General features: G+C 40.3%; 1 protein-coding gene across 2 annotated transcripts in view; it reads left to right on the top strand.

The window, feature by feature from the left end:
• LOC106878349 (methylcrotonoyl-CoA carboxylase subunit alpha, mitochondrial) overlaps positions 1-13,332 on the top strand; it is a 16,066-nt gene that overhangs the window by 1,563 nt on the left and 1,171 nt on the right. For both annotated transcript variants that reach the window (XM_014927539.2, XM_014927540.2), the window contains exons 2-15: positions 74-110; positions 1,114-1,253; positions 1,711-1,806; positions 2,097-2,218; positions 2,774-2,921; positions 4,183-4,304; positions 5,974-6,085; positions 6,726-6,807; positions 7,865-7,992; positions 9,440-9,623; positions 9,882-9,991; positions 11,179-11,392; positions 12,171-12,257; positions 12,732-12,919. In XM_014927539.2, coding sequence (XP_014783025.1) covers positions 104-110; positions 1,114-1,253; positions 1,711-1,806; positions 2,097-2,218; positions 2,774-2,921; positions 4,183-4,304; positions 5,974-6,085; positions 6,726-6,807; positions 7,865-7,992; positions 9,440-9,623; positions 9,882-9,991; positions 11,179-11,392; positions 12,171-12,257; positions 12,732-12,919 — 1,740 coding nt within the window. In that variant the 5' untranslated portion in view covers positions 74-103. The remainder of the gene's footprint in view (positions 1-73; positions 111-1,113; positions 1,254-1,710; positions 1,807-2,096; positions 2,219-2,773; positions 2,922-4,182; positions 4,305-5,973; positions 6,086-6,725; positions 6,808-7,864; positions 7,993-9,439; positions 9,624-9,881; positions 9,992-11,178; positions 11,393-12,170; positions 12,258-12,731; positions 12,920-13,332) is intronic.

Raw genomic sequence — 13,332 nt, forward strand, 5'->3', positions numbered from 1 at the left:
ATATACACATACACATAATTATATATATATATATATATATATATATACACACATTATATATTGTATTTTGTAGGGTTTCTGGAATTCCTGACTTCCAACAGAAATGACGGGTGAGTGTATAATTCATAAACATTTTCTCTCTTAATCTCTGCCTCTCCCGCCCTTTCTCCTTCTCTCTCTCCTCCTCCTCTCTCTCCTCGTCTCTCTACCTCCCTCTCTCTCACTAATTCTGTTGCAATGTGATGGCTTTATGCCCTTTCAACGATCCTGAGGTCTCTGCCAGCAGAGTGCAAGCTCGTAGCGGATTTTCTATAGTTGGATGGCCTTTCTTTTCGCCAACCTTCACCTGCTCCTAGGATAAAGACCCCCTTTGGTCATGAATGACCACGGAATTGCACCTAGAAAGTCCACCCCCAAGGCACAAGTCCAGGCAAAGTTGTTTATGGAAAACCAGCAGTTGCCCATACATACCAGACTCCCCTCTTCACACCATCAATATTACCCAAGGGAAAGGCAAAGGGGCCGATACAGCTTGGCACCGGTGACGTCGCAACTCATTTCTACAGCTGAGTGAACTGGAGCAACATGAAATAAAGTGTCTTGCTCAAGAACACAACACACAGGCTGGTCTGGGAATTGAACTCACAACCTTACGATTGTGAGCCCAACACTCTAACCACTTGCCCAAGGTGCCACGCAGTGGGAATGAACCCGGAACCATGTGGTTGGTAAGCAAGCTACTTACCACACAGCCACTCCTGCGCCTGAACTGTTATAATATCAAATGTTCCTGATGTTCTCTTATTACTCTCCAACTGTGTATCCTCAACAAGCACTCCACGATATCTCTATTCAGTAATTCCTAGGACCTCTACACCATGACTGCTCCTATGACACTCTTCCCAGATAGTTCTGTGTAATGCTCATTTATACTAACTACTATAGTCCACTTAGCCAATCAGTGAGGTGTACAGATTCCCCATACAGCACTCAGCCACACCTGCACCTACTAATCAACTAACATTTGTTTCTGACTGTATTTTATATTTGTTTATATAATTATGTTTATTTTACTTACTCTCTTTTTACCTCTATCTCTTTATCTCCACATAGTGTCTCGCCTCATCGATAAAATACTTGTAGCCAACAGAGGTGAGATAGCATGCCGCGTGATCCGGACTGCACGCAAAATGGGGATTCGTTCTGTTGCTGTGTTCAGCGAGGCAGACCGCAATTCCATGCATGCAGCCATGGTAAGTGTATTTCCTATTTGTTCTTTTTACCTCCATTGTCATTGTATAACAGCTGCTTCTTCCTCCTTGGAACTTTCCAGAAGGTTATTCTTCTGAACCTTCCACGAAGCCTCCACCCATCCTCGGATTTTCCAGGTAATCTCGTCCCTATCCTTGGATTTTCCGGGTAATCTCATCCCCATCCTCAAATTTTCCAGGTAATCTCTTCCCACCCTCAGATTTTTCCAGGTAATCTCGTCACCATCCCTGGAGCTTTCTATCTAATCTCTCCCCAGAAATTTCCAGAAAGTCATTACTTCCTCCTCAGAACTTTACAGGGAGACTACTTTATATATAAAATACTACATTATTTTTTATGTCAGGTTGCCAGCTAGTGGACATATAATGATGATGCTCTTTCCATGCTTTGAACTCTTTTAAATTGTTTTTCTTTTTACATTGTTGCATTTGATTCCAGGCAGATGAAGCTCACCACATTGGACCAGCAGCTTCCCAGCTTAGCTACCTCCAGCATGAGAAGATCTTGAACATTGCAAAGCTCTCCGGTGCCAAGGTATGTTCTCTGCACCACTATCTCCACCCTTCTACAGATTTCTTTTTTGCTAAGCCTTCACTAATTCGAGCCAATTTCACTTAGCTTGATTCATCTTATCAAGTACAACAAATCACCACATCTCCCTTAACGAAAAAAAAAGCCCTTGTCCCAGCAGGTAAATACAGATGCAGATTTATAGTCAACCAAGACTGGCAGAATCTTCTATTCTAAATCCATCACTCTCGTACACCTCTTGGATTTGAAATATCCATTTAGCACTTCATCCCATTGTCTTCATTTTCTTCTAGGCCATACACCCTGGCTATGGGTTCCTGTCTGAAAATGCTGAATTTGCTGAGCAATGTGAAAGTGAAGGAGTTACATTCATTGGTCCACCAGCATCTGCTATCAGAGATATGGGTATTAAAAGGTAATGACAATACACACACACACACACACACACACACACACACACACGTCTTTAATGAGAGTAGTATTGACAGTGACTTCGAAGTTTTGGCCAGCTAAGCCATCACCAGATTGTGGTACATAAGAGTTTCTCTTGGTTTTGCATAGGTCTCTGTTAAGTAGTTAAAATTTTCTATGGTAAGATGTGTTCTGTTGAACGCTAATTGCGTTGTATAGCAAGGCTGTGATAGCAAGGTGTTATGGAGAATTTCTATTGACTACATTTGGGGTTGTGCTGTTTAGAATTTATGTAGTATTTTGTAATCAGGTGTGTATTTAGAATATAATGTCAATACTTACATTTATGAATTTGTCTTGCAAGATTCTTTATGTGAAACTGTGTGTTGAAGCAGGTAGTTATGCTTGGGGATGGCGTCAGTCAAAAGACTGAACCCAGTAGAATAATGTTTAATGACGTTTAAGAGTGTTTGAGTGATTATTATCGTAATTAGATATCTCGTCAGTGAATGAAATCACTTCAACCAATTATCTTCTTTTCTCTCACATTTAATTCCAGTACTTCCAAGAACATCATGTCAAACGCTGGGGTTCCTATTATCGAAGGTTATCACGGAGAAGAACAAAGTAATAGCAAACTGAAGGAAGAAGCAGAGAAAATTGGATTCCCTGTCATGATAAAAGCTGTGAGAGGGGGTGGTGGCAAGGTAACTAGTGCTATACTATAGCCTTTTCCTCTTCATTCTTTTCTTCTTTCTCATTTTTTTCTTTTTTTTTTGTTATTTTCACCTTGTAAAAATGAGGTTAGGATTTCAATTCCACTGTGTGATTGTTGTCGACTAACATTGACTGACAGGTTGACTGGCAGCTTGTGAGGGAAACTAATAGACAAACTCTGGACAAATGATAAGGCGGCGAGATGGCAGAAACGTTAGCACACCGGGCGAAATGCTTAGCAGTATTTTGTCTCTCTCTTTATGTTCTGCGTTCAAATTCCGCCGAGGTCGACTTTGCCTTTCATCCTTTCGGGGTCAATTAAATCAGTACCAGTTACGCACTGGGGTCGATGTAATCGACTTAATCCCTTTCTCTGTCCTTGTTTGTCCCCTCTATGTTTAGCCCCTTGTGGGCAATAAAAAAATAAGGAACTGGAGAAATGTGTCTGCTATGTGTGTGTGTGTGTGTGTGTGATCATTGTCATTTTGACATCCACATTTCCATGCATGCGTGGGTTGGTTGGATTGTGTTGAGGCTGATTGCCTATGGCTGGATGCTCTTCCTGTTGCCAACTCTCACCTGTTCCCAAGCAAAGTAATATTCCTCAAGGTTAGCTTCTGTGTGTGTGTGTGTACTTATATTCTTTTACTTGTTTCAGTCATTTGGCTGTGGTCATGCTGGAGCACCACCTTTAGTTGAACAAATTGACCCCAGGGTTTATTCTTTGTAAGCCTAGTACTTATTCTATCGGTCTCTTATGCTGAACCGCTAAGTTACAGGGAGGTAAATGCACCAGCATCAGTTGTCAAGCGATGGCAGGGGTGGGGAGACAAACACAAACATACACACATATATAAATATGTATACATATATATACAACAGGCTATTTTCAGTTTCCGTCTGCCAAATGATAATAATAATAACATCGAAAAATACCTTAGGAATGAGAACCCAGGTTTGAAATTTCCCAAAGACACCTGATGAAGGCTGGAGGGTATATCAGCTGAAACGTTATGTTAACAACAAACAAGATGAGGACAAATATCCGTCAAATGTAAATAATGTAAATAAGGTCTTTGTTAAGTTAGAATTTCCTAAGGTAAGATGAGTTTTGTTGAATGGCAAGCTGTGATGGAGAATTTTGATTGATTACATTTGTTTATTCAATTTCTTGGCTATGTCTACATCCATTCTATCTTTAGACTCAAGCAGTTCTGCTTTGATCTGTCGTTATCTTTTACTCATCAACAGGGCATGAGAATAGCAGAAAGTGCAGCAGATTTTGAAGAACAGCTGGAATCTGCTCGAAGAGAAGCCATGAAGTCTTTTGCTGATGATGTCATGCTTATGGAGAAATTCATTATAAATCCAAGGTGTGTGTCTTCGACATTCTAGAACAGGGCCGGCCAACCTGAGGCCCACTCAATACTTTCTTGAAATGGGTCTATTGAAACAGACATTTTTAAAATTTTATCAGAAATTAAAGATTGTAATGAAAAGTAAAAAAGAAAGATATTGCTGTTTTTGCAACGATAATGTTTCATGTTGAATAAACGATCATTCATTTATTATTGTAATGATAGCATGAGAAAGCAAAAGGCTTTCAATTCTGTCGGGATACAAGCAGCCCTCAAAAGACTGTCTGTCATTAAAGTGGCCCGCAATGTAATTCAAGTTGGCCAGGCCTGTTCTAGAACATCCATAACCTTTATATGAACACTGTCTCCAGGAACCTCAGTATGTTGTTGATGTCTACTTCTCAAGTCAGTTCTAATCAAGCAAACCTTTGATTAAAGACGTTCTAGACATGACTATCCTAGACTACATTTTCTAATTTGTGAGGTGTATGGCTCAGTGGTTAGAGTGTCTGGCTCACAATCATGAGGTAGTGAGTTCAATTCCCAGATCAGGCTGTGTGTTATGTTCTTGAGCAAGACACCTTGTTTCACGTTGCTCCAGTTCACTCAGCTGTAGAAATGAGACACGGTGTCACTGGTGCCAAGCTGTATCGGCCCCTTTGCTTTTCCCTTGGATAACATCAGTGGCACAGAGAAGGGAGGGTGACTGCTCGGACTTGTGCCTTGGAGGGGAACTTTCTAGGTTCAATCCCAGGGTCATTCATGACTGAAGCAGGTCTTTTACTCTTTAGCTTTGTGCCTATGTTGGAAGCAATTATAGGTTTCCAATGCATTGTAGAAGCATTACATTCTCTCTTTTATCCTTTATGTGCCTTAGGCATTGGACCGCAACCATGCTGGAGCACTACCTTTAAAGGTTTAGCTCAACAAATTGATTCCCAGTTCTTATTTTTGTTTATTCTCTGTGATATGTGTACAATTCTTAGTCTTGCTATTTTCTGGATGTTCTTGTGCAGACGCCAAGTTCTGCTACTTTATTTTGGTAAACCTTTTGCATTCAGATTCCTTTGTTAAGTGCAAATTGTTGTTTATTCAGATTGTTTTGAATTAATCCTGCATTATCTTGTAGCTTTGCGATTTCAATGATGAGACTCTTTTACTTGCTTCAGTCATTCGACTGTGGCCATGCTGGAGCACCGCCTTTAGTCGAGCAAATCAACCCCAGGACTTATTCTGTGTAAGCCTAGTACTTATTCTATCGGTCTCTTTTGCCAAACCTCTAAGTTACGTGGACGTAAACACACCAGCATCGGTTGTCAAGCGATGTTGGGAGGGACAAGCACAGACACACAAATACATACACACACATATACATATATACGACGGGCTTCTTTCAGTTTCCGTCTACCAAATCCACTCACAAGGCTGGTTGGCTCGAAGCTATAGTAGAAGACACTTGCCCAAGGTGCCACGCAGTGGGACTGAACCTGGAACCATGTGGTTCATAAGCAAGCTACTTACCACACAGCCACTCTTACACCTGTTTATTTTTAAAATGACACTGTAGGGTAGACATGAGAGGCCAGATCTAGCTGGTTTGAACATAAAACAGGTAGAATATTTTGGGCCGGATATGGCCACCTTGAATACCGCTCTGACTGTCTTCCATCTCATTCACTTGCAGACATGTAGAAGTCCAGGTGTTTGGCGACAAACATGGCAACTATGTTTATTTATTTGAAAGAGATTGCAGTGTCCAGCGACGACACCAGAAAATTATTGAAGAAGCTCCAGCTGTATGTATTGTAGATCTGTTTTCTTATATTTTGCTATTATTTTTAACCCCAGAGAACGTTGCCCTGGATATTTAATCCCCTACCCCACCCCAGGTCAGTTCTGCTTCATCAGAGCTACGACCAAAGATATTCTAGCTGTGGTCATTCATCATCATCATCATCGCACCATCTAATCCATGCTGGCATGGGTTAGACAGTGTGACCAGAGCTGGCAAGCTAGGGGGCGCTGCACCAGACTCCAGTCTGGTTAGGCATGATTTCTATGGTTGGTTGCCCTTCCTGACACCAACAGTATTACTGAGTGTACTGGGTACCTTTTACATGGCACCAGTGCACACACACACACACATGTATGTATGATGGGCTTCTTTCAGTTTCCATCTACCAAATCCAGTCACAAGGCTTTGGTTGGTTTGGGGCTTTAGTAGAAGGCACATGTCCAAACTACCACACTGGGACTGAACTCAAAATTATCATCAAAGTGTTAATTATTATTTTCTTTTATATTTTTTATTAGTATTTTGTTATTCCTTTTGATTTTTATATGTAAGTAACCTTAATTGTATGTTTTTTTTAAATTTAATATTATTTTTTTTCACCTTTACCTTTATATTTCGTTTTTCTGTTTTGATAAATAAAGCCAGGTGTGTCTGATGAAGTAAGAAAGTCATTAGGAGAAGCTGCTGTGAAGGCTGCCAAGGCTGTTAATTATGTCGGAGCAGGTATGTAATTTACACACCTAGAAAACAAAAATGCTTTCTCACTTCACACACCTGGATACTGTTCCAGGTGTGTGTTGAGAGAAACACTAAATTGAAAGCTGGGGTCCAAAACAATATCCTATGGAAACTCATCAACTGTAAAATGGGGAACCACAATGTACACATTAAGATCTGTTGCCCTGGTCTTGTGTTATTCCTCTGCAGATTATGCATGTCCTGTCTGGGAGAGATCAACTCCTGCCTAGAAGCGTGACCCAGTGTTGAACAACACCTGCCCACTGATCACTGGTTGCAGGAAACCCACCAACACAAGGAACCTGCACCTCCTCTTTGGCATTGCCCCTGCTAATATCAGATGGACAGTGGCCAGTAAAGTTCAGATGACAAAGGCTGCCAGTGATGAATACCATCTCTTCCATAGATGCCGGTCTTCTGACCAATGACTGCAGTCAAGAAGCAGCTTCCTCAACCTTGTCTAGCCCCTAACTATCTCAGGAAGAAACCAGAAAAGCTTGAGAACGGCCCTCCTACAATTGTCATCGGAGTCTCACCTGTTAAAGACCCACCTTCTGGCTTAGAAGCATCATGGATTCACTGGAAGACATTTCAGTCACCTGAGAATGGAAACAGGAATGATCAGAAATTGCTTTGGTCTGATGGGGCTACAAGATGAACCCAATCACTTCCATAGTACGGAGAAGCAGGCCATCCTATGGGGCACTACCTTGTCTGTTCTCTACCTAGAACCACGTAGTTAGGAAACAAAGCTTCTTAGCCATACTGTATACATTATCAGGTACATAGGTACATATACTGAGTCATTGGGATTGTGGTACCTTGGCTAAGGAATCAGAATGGTTCTGGGATAGAATTAGATTTTCTGATCTTTTAGTTAGAAAGTCAATCTTGTTGACCCAACAGTGGTCAAGTACTTGTTTATTTATTCTTTGTTTTTCTCTTCATTCGTTATGTATTTATTTTGCCTTGTTATGTGTTATTATTTTTTTTAATTATTCAATGTCTTTTGTTTGTGGTTTTTGTTCCTTCCCTCCATTAGGCACTGTGGAGTTTGTAATGGATGAGAACTTCAACTTCTATTTCATGGAGATGAACACTCGACTACAGGTGGAGCACCCCATCACCGAGATGATCACCAACACTGACCTCGTTGAATGGCAGATAAAGGTCAGTTGGCGTTTCTCATTATCACCATCGTCCTCCCCTTTCTCATCATCATCATCATCATCATCAACACTATTATTACCATCATCATCACGACCATCATGCTATTATCGTCATTACCATAGTCTATCATCCAGTCCCACTGCTGTGCAGCAGTGTGACTGAACCTGGAACCATGTAGTTAGGAAGCAAGTTTCTTACCACACAGCCCAAGGTGTCATGTAGTGGACTGAAGCAAGCTTCTTACCACACAGCCACGCCTGTGCCTGTATATATATATAGTCTTATTCTTTGTAAGCCTAGTACTTATTCTATCAGTTTCTTTTGCTGGACTGCTAGGTTATGGAGACGTAAACACACCAACATTAGTTGTCAAGCAATGGTAGGGGGAGACAAACACAGACACACACACATAAATATATATACATATAAATTTCCAATGATTCAGGAATAGGAGGGGTCCAGTTTCCCACCCCCAGCTTTTTTTTTTCCAAACAAAAATAAGGGGTTTGCAGCACATTAGGAGGTCAGGGGTGCTTGATTCCACACAAAAAAATCCAAGGTTTTTTTTTCTTAGAGAAACACATGCAGGTATGCTTCCCAAAATTTACCTACATATATATATATACAATGGGCTTCTTTCAGTTTCCCCCCAGCATCGGTTGTCAAGCAATGTTGGTGGGACAAACACAGGCACACAAACACATATATATATATATATACATGTACATATATACGACGGGCTTCTTTCAGTTTCCGTCTACCAAATCCACTCACAAGGCTTTGGTTGGCCTGAGGCTATAGTAGAAGACACTTGCCCAAAGTGCCACACAGTGGGATTGAACCCAGAACCATGTGGTTGATAAGCAAGCTACTTACCACACAGCCACTCCTGCGCTGTTAAAGTTGTATAACAGGAATACAATAAGGACGCTAGGACTGTTAAAGAAGCATTATCTTCAAAGTGGTTATAAAGAGAAATAACATTTCTGTAATTATACTGAAAGAACCGCTAAGGCTTTCTTCTTTGTCAAGATTCTGAATTTGTTATAATAACCAGAATAAGATTTTTTCAGATCTTGTGAGTGTTGTCAAATCAACCAAACCTTCATGTTGGTTATAAAAACTGGAATACTGATGATAATCATTAATGCTGTTTAAAGCACAATTCTCCATGATGAAAAGGAAAATCCAAACAGTGGTACTTCGAAGTAAACACTGTTGTTTGTTCAACTTCCAGGCCACAACTAACCAAGTGTTTTCAAAATCAGTATGTTTCACTGTCAGACAGAAGTTGTTACTTGTATTCATACACCGCCAACCCTACCTGGCTGGCGTCTGCCCAAGCACAGCTAAATTACGCCACAGCGATGAAATAGTTCTATCATGTCTCGCTACACATTAAAATGACGATGATGATGTCCCTCTCTTTCTCTGTCTTCTTCCTCAGGTTGCAAGTGGGCAGCAACTACCATTGACTCAGAAAGACCTCGTTTTAAAGGGTCATGCATTTGAAGCTAGAATCTATGCTGAAGACCCAAACAACAATTTCATGCCTGGAGCTGGTTTTCTCGATTATCTGTCTCCACCACAGACCAGCACCTATACAAGAGTTGAAACTGGCGTCAGACAAGGTGAGATTCTACTACTACTACTACTACTACTACTACTGCTGCTGCATAATTAACTGATCCTCCTTTATTTTCTTTTATTCAGAACCAAGAACTTTTCAGCACCCATTTCTATTTTGTTCCATAATTCTCCGTTTAGTTATGATTTATTTAGAATAAATTGATGAATTCTTCACATAATTAACGTGTGTCCTTAAAACTAAACACTTCTCAAAGTCTTTTTTAATTTATATCAAAGCCTTTTATTATTTTCGTGACCAGGTGATGAGGTCTCTGTTCACTATGACCCTATGATTGCCAAACTGGTTGTATGGTCCGACAGCCGGGACTCAGCCCTGAAGCAAATCCAAGCGAACCTTGTCGACTACCATGTAAGTCTCATCAGATAGATATTAATCCTATGAAAGATTGAGTGTTTTATAATCCTCTCACATATACACACGGGGTGTTCAGATGCTCATTCAACACACATATACATTTGGCTGATGCACAAAAGAGAGGAGTGTGTATGTGTGTTTGTGCAGAGGTGTGCAGGTGCAGAAGTATGTTTGTGTGTATGTATGCGTGTCATTTCTTTACTACCCACAAGGGGCTACACACAGAGGGGACAAACGGATTAAGTCGATTATATCGACCCCAGTGCGTAACTGGTACTTATTTAATCGACCCCGAAAGGATGAAAGGCAAAGTCGCCCTCGGCGGAATTTGAACTCAGAACGTAGCGGCAGACGAAATACCGCTAAGCATTTCGCCCAGCGTGCTAACGTTTCTGCCAGCTTGTGTGTATGTGTATGTGTGAGTGTGTGCATATATATATATATATATATATATATATATATATATATATATATATATATATATATATATATATATATATATATATACACACACACACACTCACACACATACACAAGTCACCTGAGGAGACACATATGCACATATGAAGCACCATAATCATTTATACTGCACCTCACCTGCCAGGTATTGGTGTACAATGGGTTCAAAAAGATCGTAACGAATAAAGAAGGCATCAGATAGTTGGTGAAACATGATCTTTGGATGTTGGTCTCACGGAGGTTATGACAAACGAAGAAGACTTTCGGTTTGGTGATCTGCTGTGCCTGAGAAGACACATCAAGCCAAGTAAAATCGTAGTCATGGCCCATGCTGGCAACGGGTAAAAGATACCCACTACACTCTCTGAGTGGTTGGCATTAGGAAGGGCATCCAGTCATAAAAACCAAGCCAAACCAGACTGGAGCTTGGTGCAGCTGTCCGTCTTACCAGCTCAAGTCAAATTGTCCAACCCATGCCAGCATGGAAAGCAGCTGCTAAATGATGATGATATATACATCTATACCCAAGCTAACTCAACTATACTTAGGCAGAATATGAAAGAATGTCCCTTATCTTTTTTAATTGATTTTTAAAAACTTTAAAGTTCTATTTTTAGTTTTTTGTTTCTTTGTTTTTTATTTTTTGTATTCCAAGTCAAACAAAAATCATTTTAAAAAAATGGTTCTCTTCCTTTTTTTTTTTTTCTTGGAAATTCCATCAGGTTGTTGGTCTCTCCACAAACATAGATTTCCTTGTGAACCTTTGCAAACACGAAGAATTCAAAAAGGGCAATGTGAACACCAACTTCATCCCAGCACACTACGCCCAGTTGTTCCCATCAGATAAACTCTCACCAAATCTCCTCTGCCAGGCAGCCGTGGCATTGATCCTGCACGAACAGGAACAAACTCTCAAGATGTCAGCACGGTCTTTTGGTACGTATGTAACTTTGCAGTGTGAGTTTGGTGTGCACGTCACCATTGTCATCATCATACATTAGTTTCTCGAAGCTGGTATGGGTTGGACAGGTCTACCCTCACCACAGTGCCATGCCACTCCTTACCACATCCTCCTCAGTTTTCCTCTTCTGTGTAATTCTTTCACTTAGAATGCCTCTCTCTCTCTCTCTCTCTCTCTCACACACACACACACATACATACAAACTTACATACCAGGGACAAAAGGTTTATGTATGCACTGCATGCCTTACTATTTTCCCACAATAAATAATTCGTTTCTGTAATATATGATTGATTTTTTGATATTTCACTGCTGGCCTTTCATTGGCTGTTAAGTAGCCAATAGAAACATAGGAAAGGAAACGCAAATTTTTTTACTGCTTCCTTTCAGTCGTGGTAAGAGCAGTGATGTTATTTTCTTTGTATTCTATTATTTTCGAGAACGAAATGAGTGGTCAAGAAAGAGAAAGCAGATATTTTACTGCTTGCCTTTCAGCCATCTTAAAAGATGTCAACACAAAGAAAGTTTTATACTGCATGCCTTTCAGCCATGTGAAATTTGCTTTCTGTGCCAACATGGCTGAAAAGCATGCAGTATAAAACTTGCTTTCTGTTGACAACTTAACAATATAGGAATAGTATAAAGTTTGTTTTTCAGCCATGTTAAATTTATACTACCCCCAAATTTGAGGCCTTGTGCCTCCAGTAGAAAAGATTATTATTATTATTACTACTACTACTACTTTCTTTACAGATGCTACCTCACCCTTCAACCACTGCATGGCTGCTCGCCTCAATGAAAATTTAGTGAAAAGAATGTCACTCCAGGATAAAGATGAAAGTAAGTGTGAAAGAAGAGGTTGGGTAATAAAATTATATTTGTTGTTGTTGGTGGTGGTGGTATTGCCTTTGAGGAAGAAAAGGAGGGGGAGGAGCTGCTCTGATTTAATTGACCGATGATGAAAGACGTTCTGGCTGGCTGTAACCTTCCCATCTTCCTGTCTTTTTTTTTTTTTATTCAGGTATAAACTAGAGCCTAAATTATTCAATGTATTCCTCCTTTTATTTAAAAAAAAAGAAAAAACAACAGTTCAGGTTGATCAGACCACGTATAGAATTAGGGGTTGACTGGATTATGAAGAATTAGGAGTCTGAAGCACAAATACAGTTATGGTTTCACTGATTTGTGAACTGCTGTTACCTCAGTTCTTCGTATTGTACCCTCTCACCCCCAATCTACAATTAGTGATGATACTACGACTACTACTACATTCACACTTTCATTGCTACATGGTATTTCTACTTTGTCTTGCAGAAATAGACTTTGAAGTCGTCTTCCTAACCGGTAACACATTCACAGTGAAGCATAATGGTGAGGAATATTCGGTCAGTGCCAAATTAGTGCCAGAGGGTCAGCGGAAGAAACTGGTCTGTTCCGTGAACAACGTTATGATGTCTTCATATGTGGTGTTTCAAGACAACAGTGTACACATATTCAGTATGGTAAGTTTTCATGGGAAATATCGTTTAGTTTTTTTGGTTTTTTTTTTTTACGCTTGTTTGTTTTTTGTGTGAGCCTAGGCATGGATATGTGGTTAGGAAGTTTGCTTCCCACCCATGCGGTTGCAGGTTCAGTCCCACCGTGCAGCACTTTGGGAAAGCATCTTCTGTTATAGCCCCAGGCCAACCAAAGCCTTGCGAGTAGGTTTGGTAAGTGTAAATCTGTGTGTGTGCGCATGTGTATGTCTTCGTAGATTTCATAAGCAGAAACTGAAAGAAGCTCATTGTATACACACACAGTCTCAAGCACACATGTATTTACAGTCATACATATACATTCAAACACACACTCACACCCCTATGTGCATTCAGTGTCACACATAAACGTATATATATATATATATATATATATATAT

This window comes from Octopus bimaculoides, chromosome 19 (assembly GCF_001194135.2).
Source record: "Octopus bimaculoides isolate UCB-OBI-ISO-001 chromosome 19, ASM119413v2, whole genome shotgun sequence".
NCBI classification, from domain to species: domain Eukaryota; kingdom Metazoa; phylum Mollusca; class Cephalopoda; order Octopoda; family Octopodidae; genus Octopus; species Octopus bimaculoides.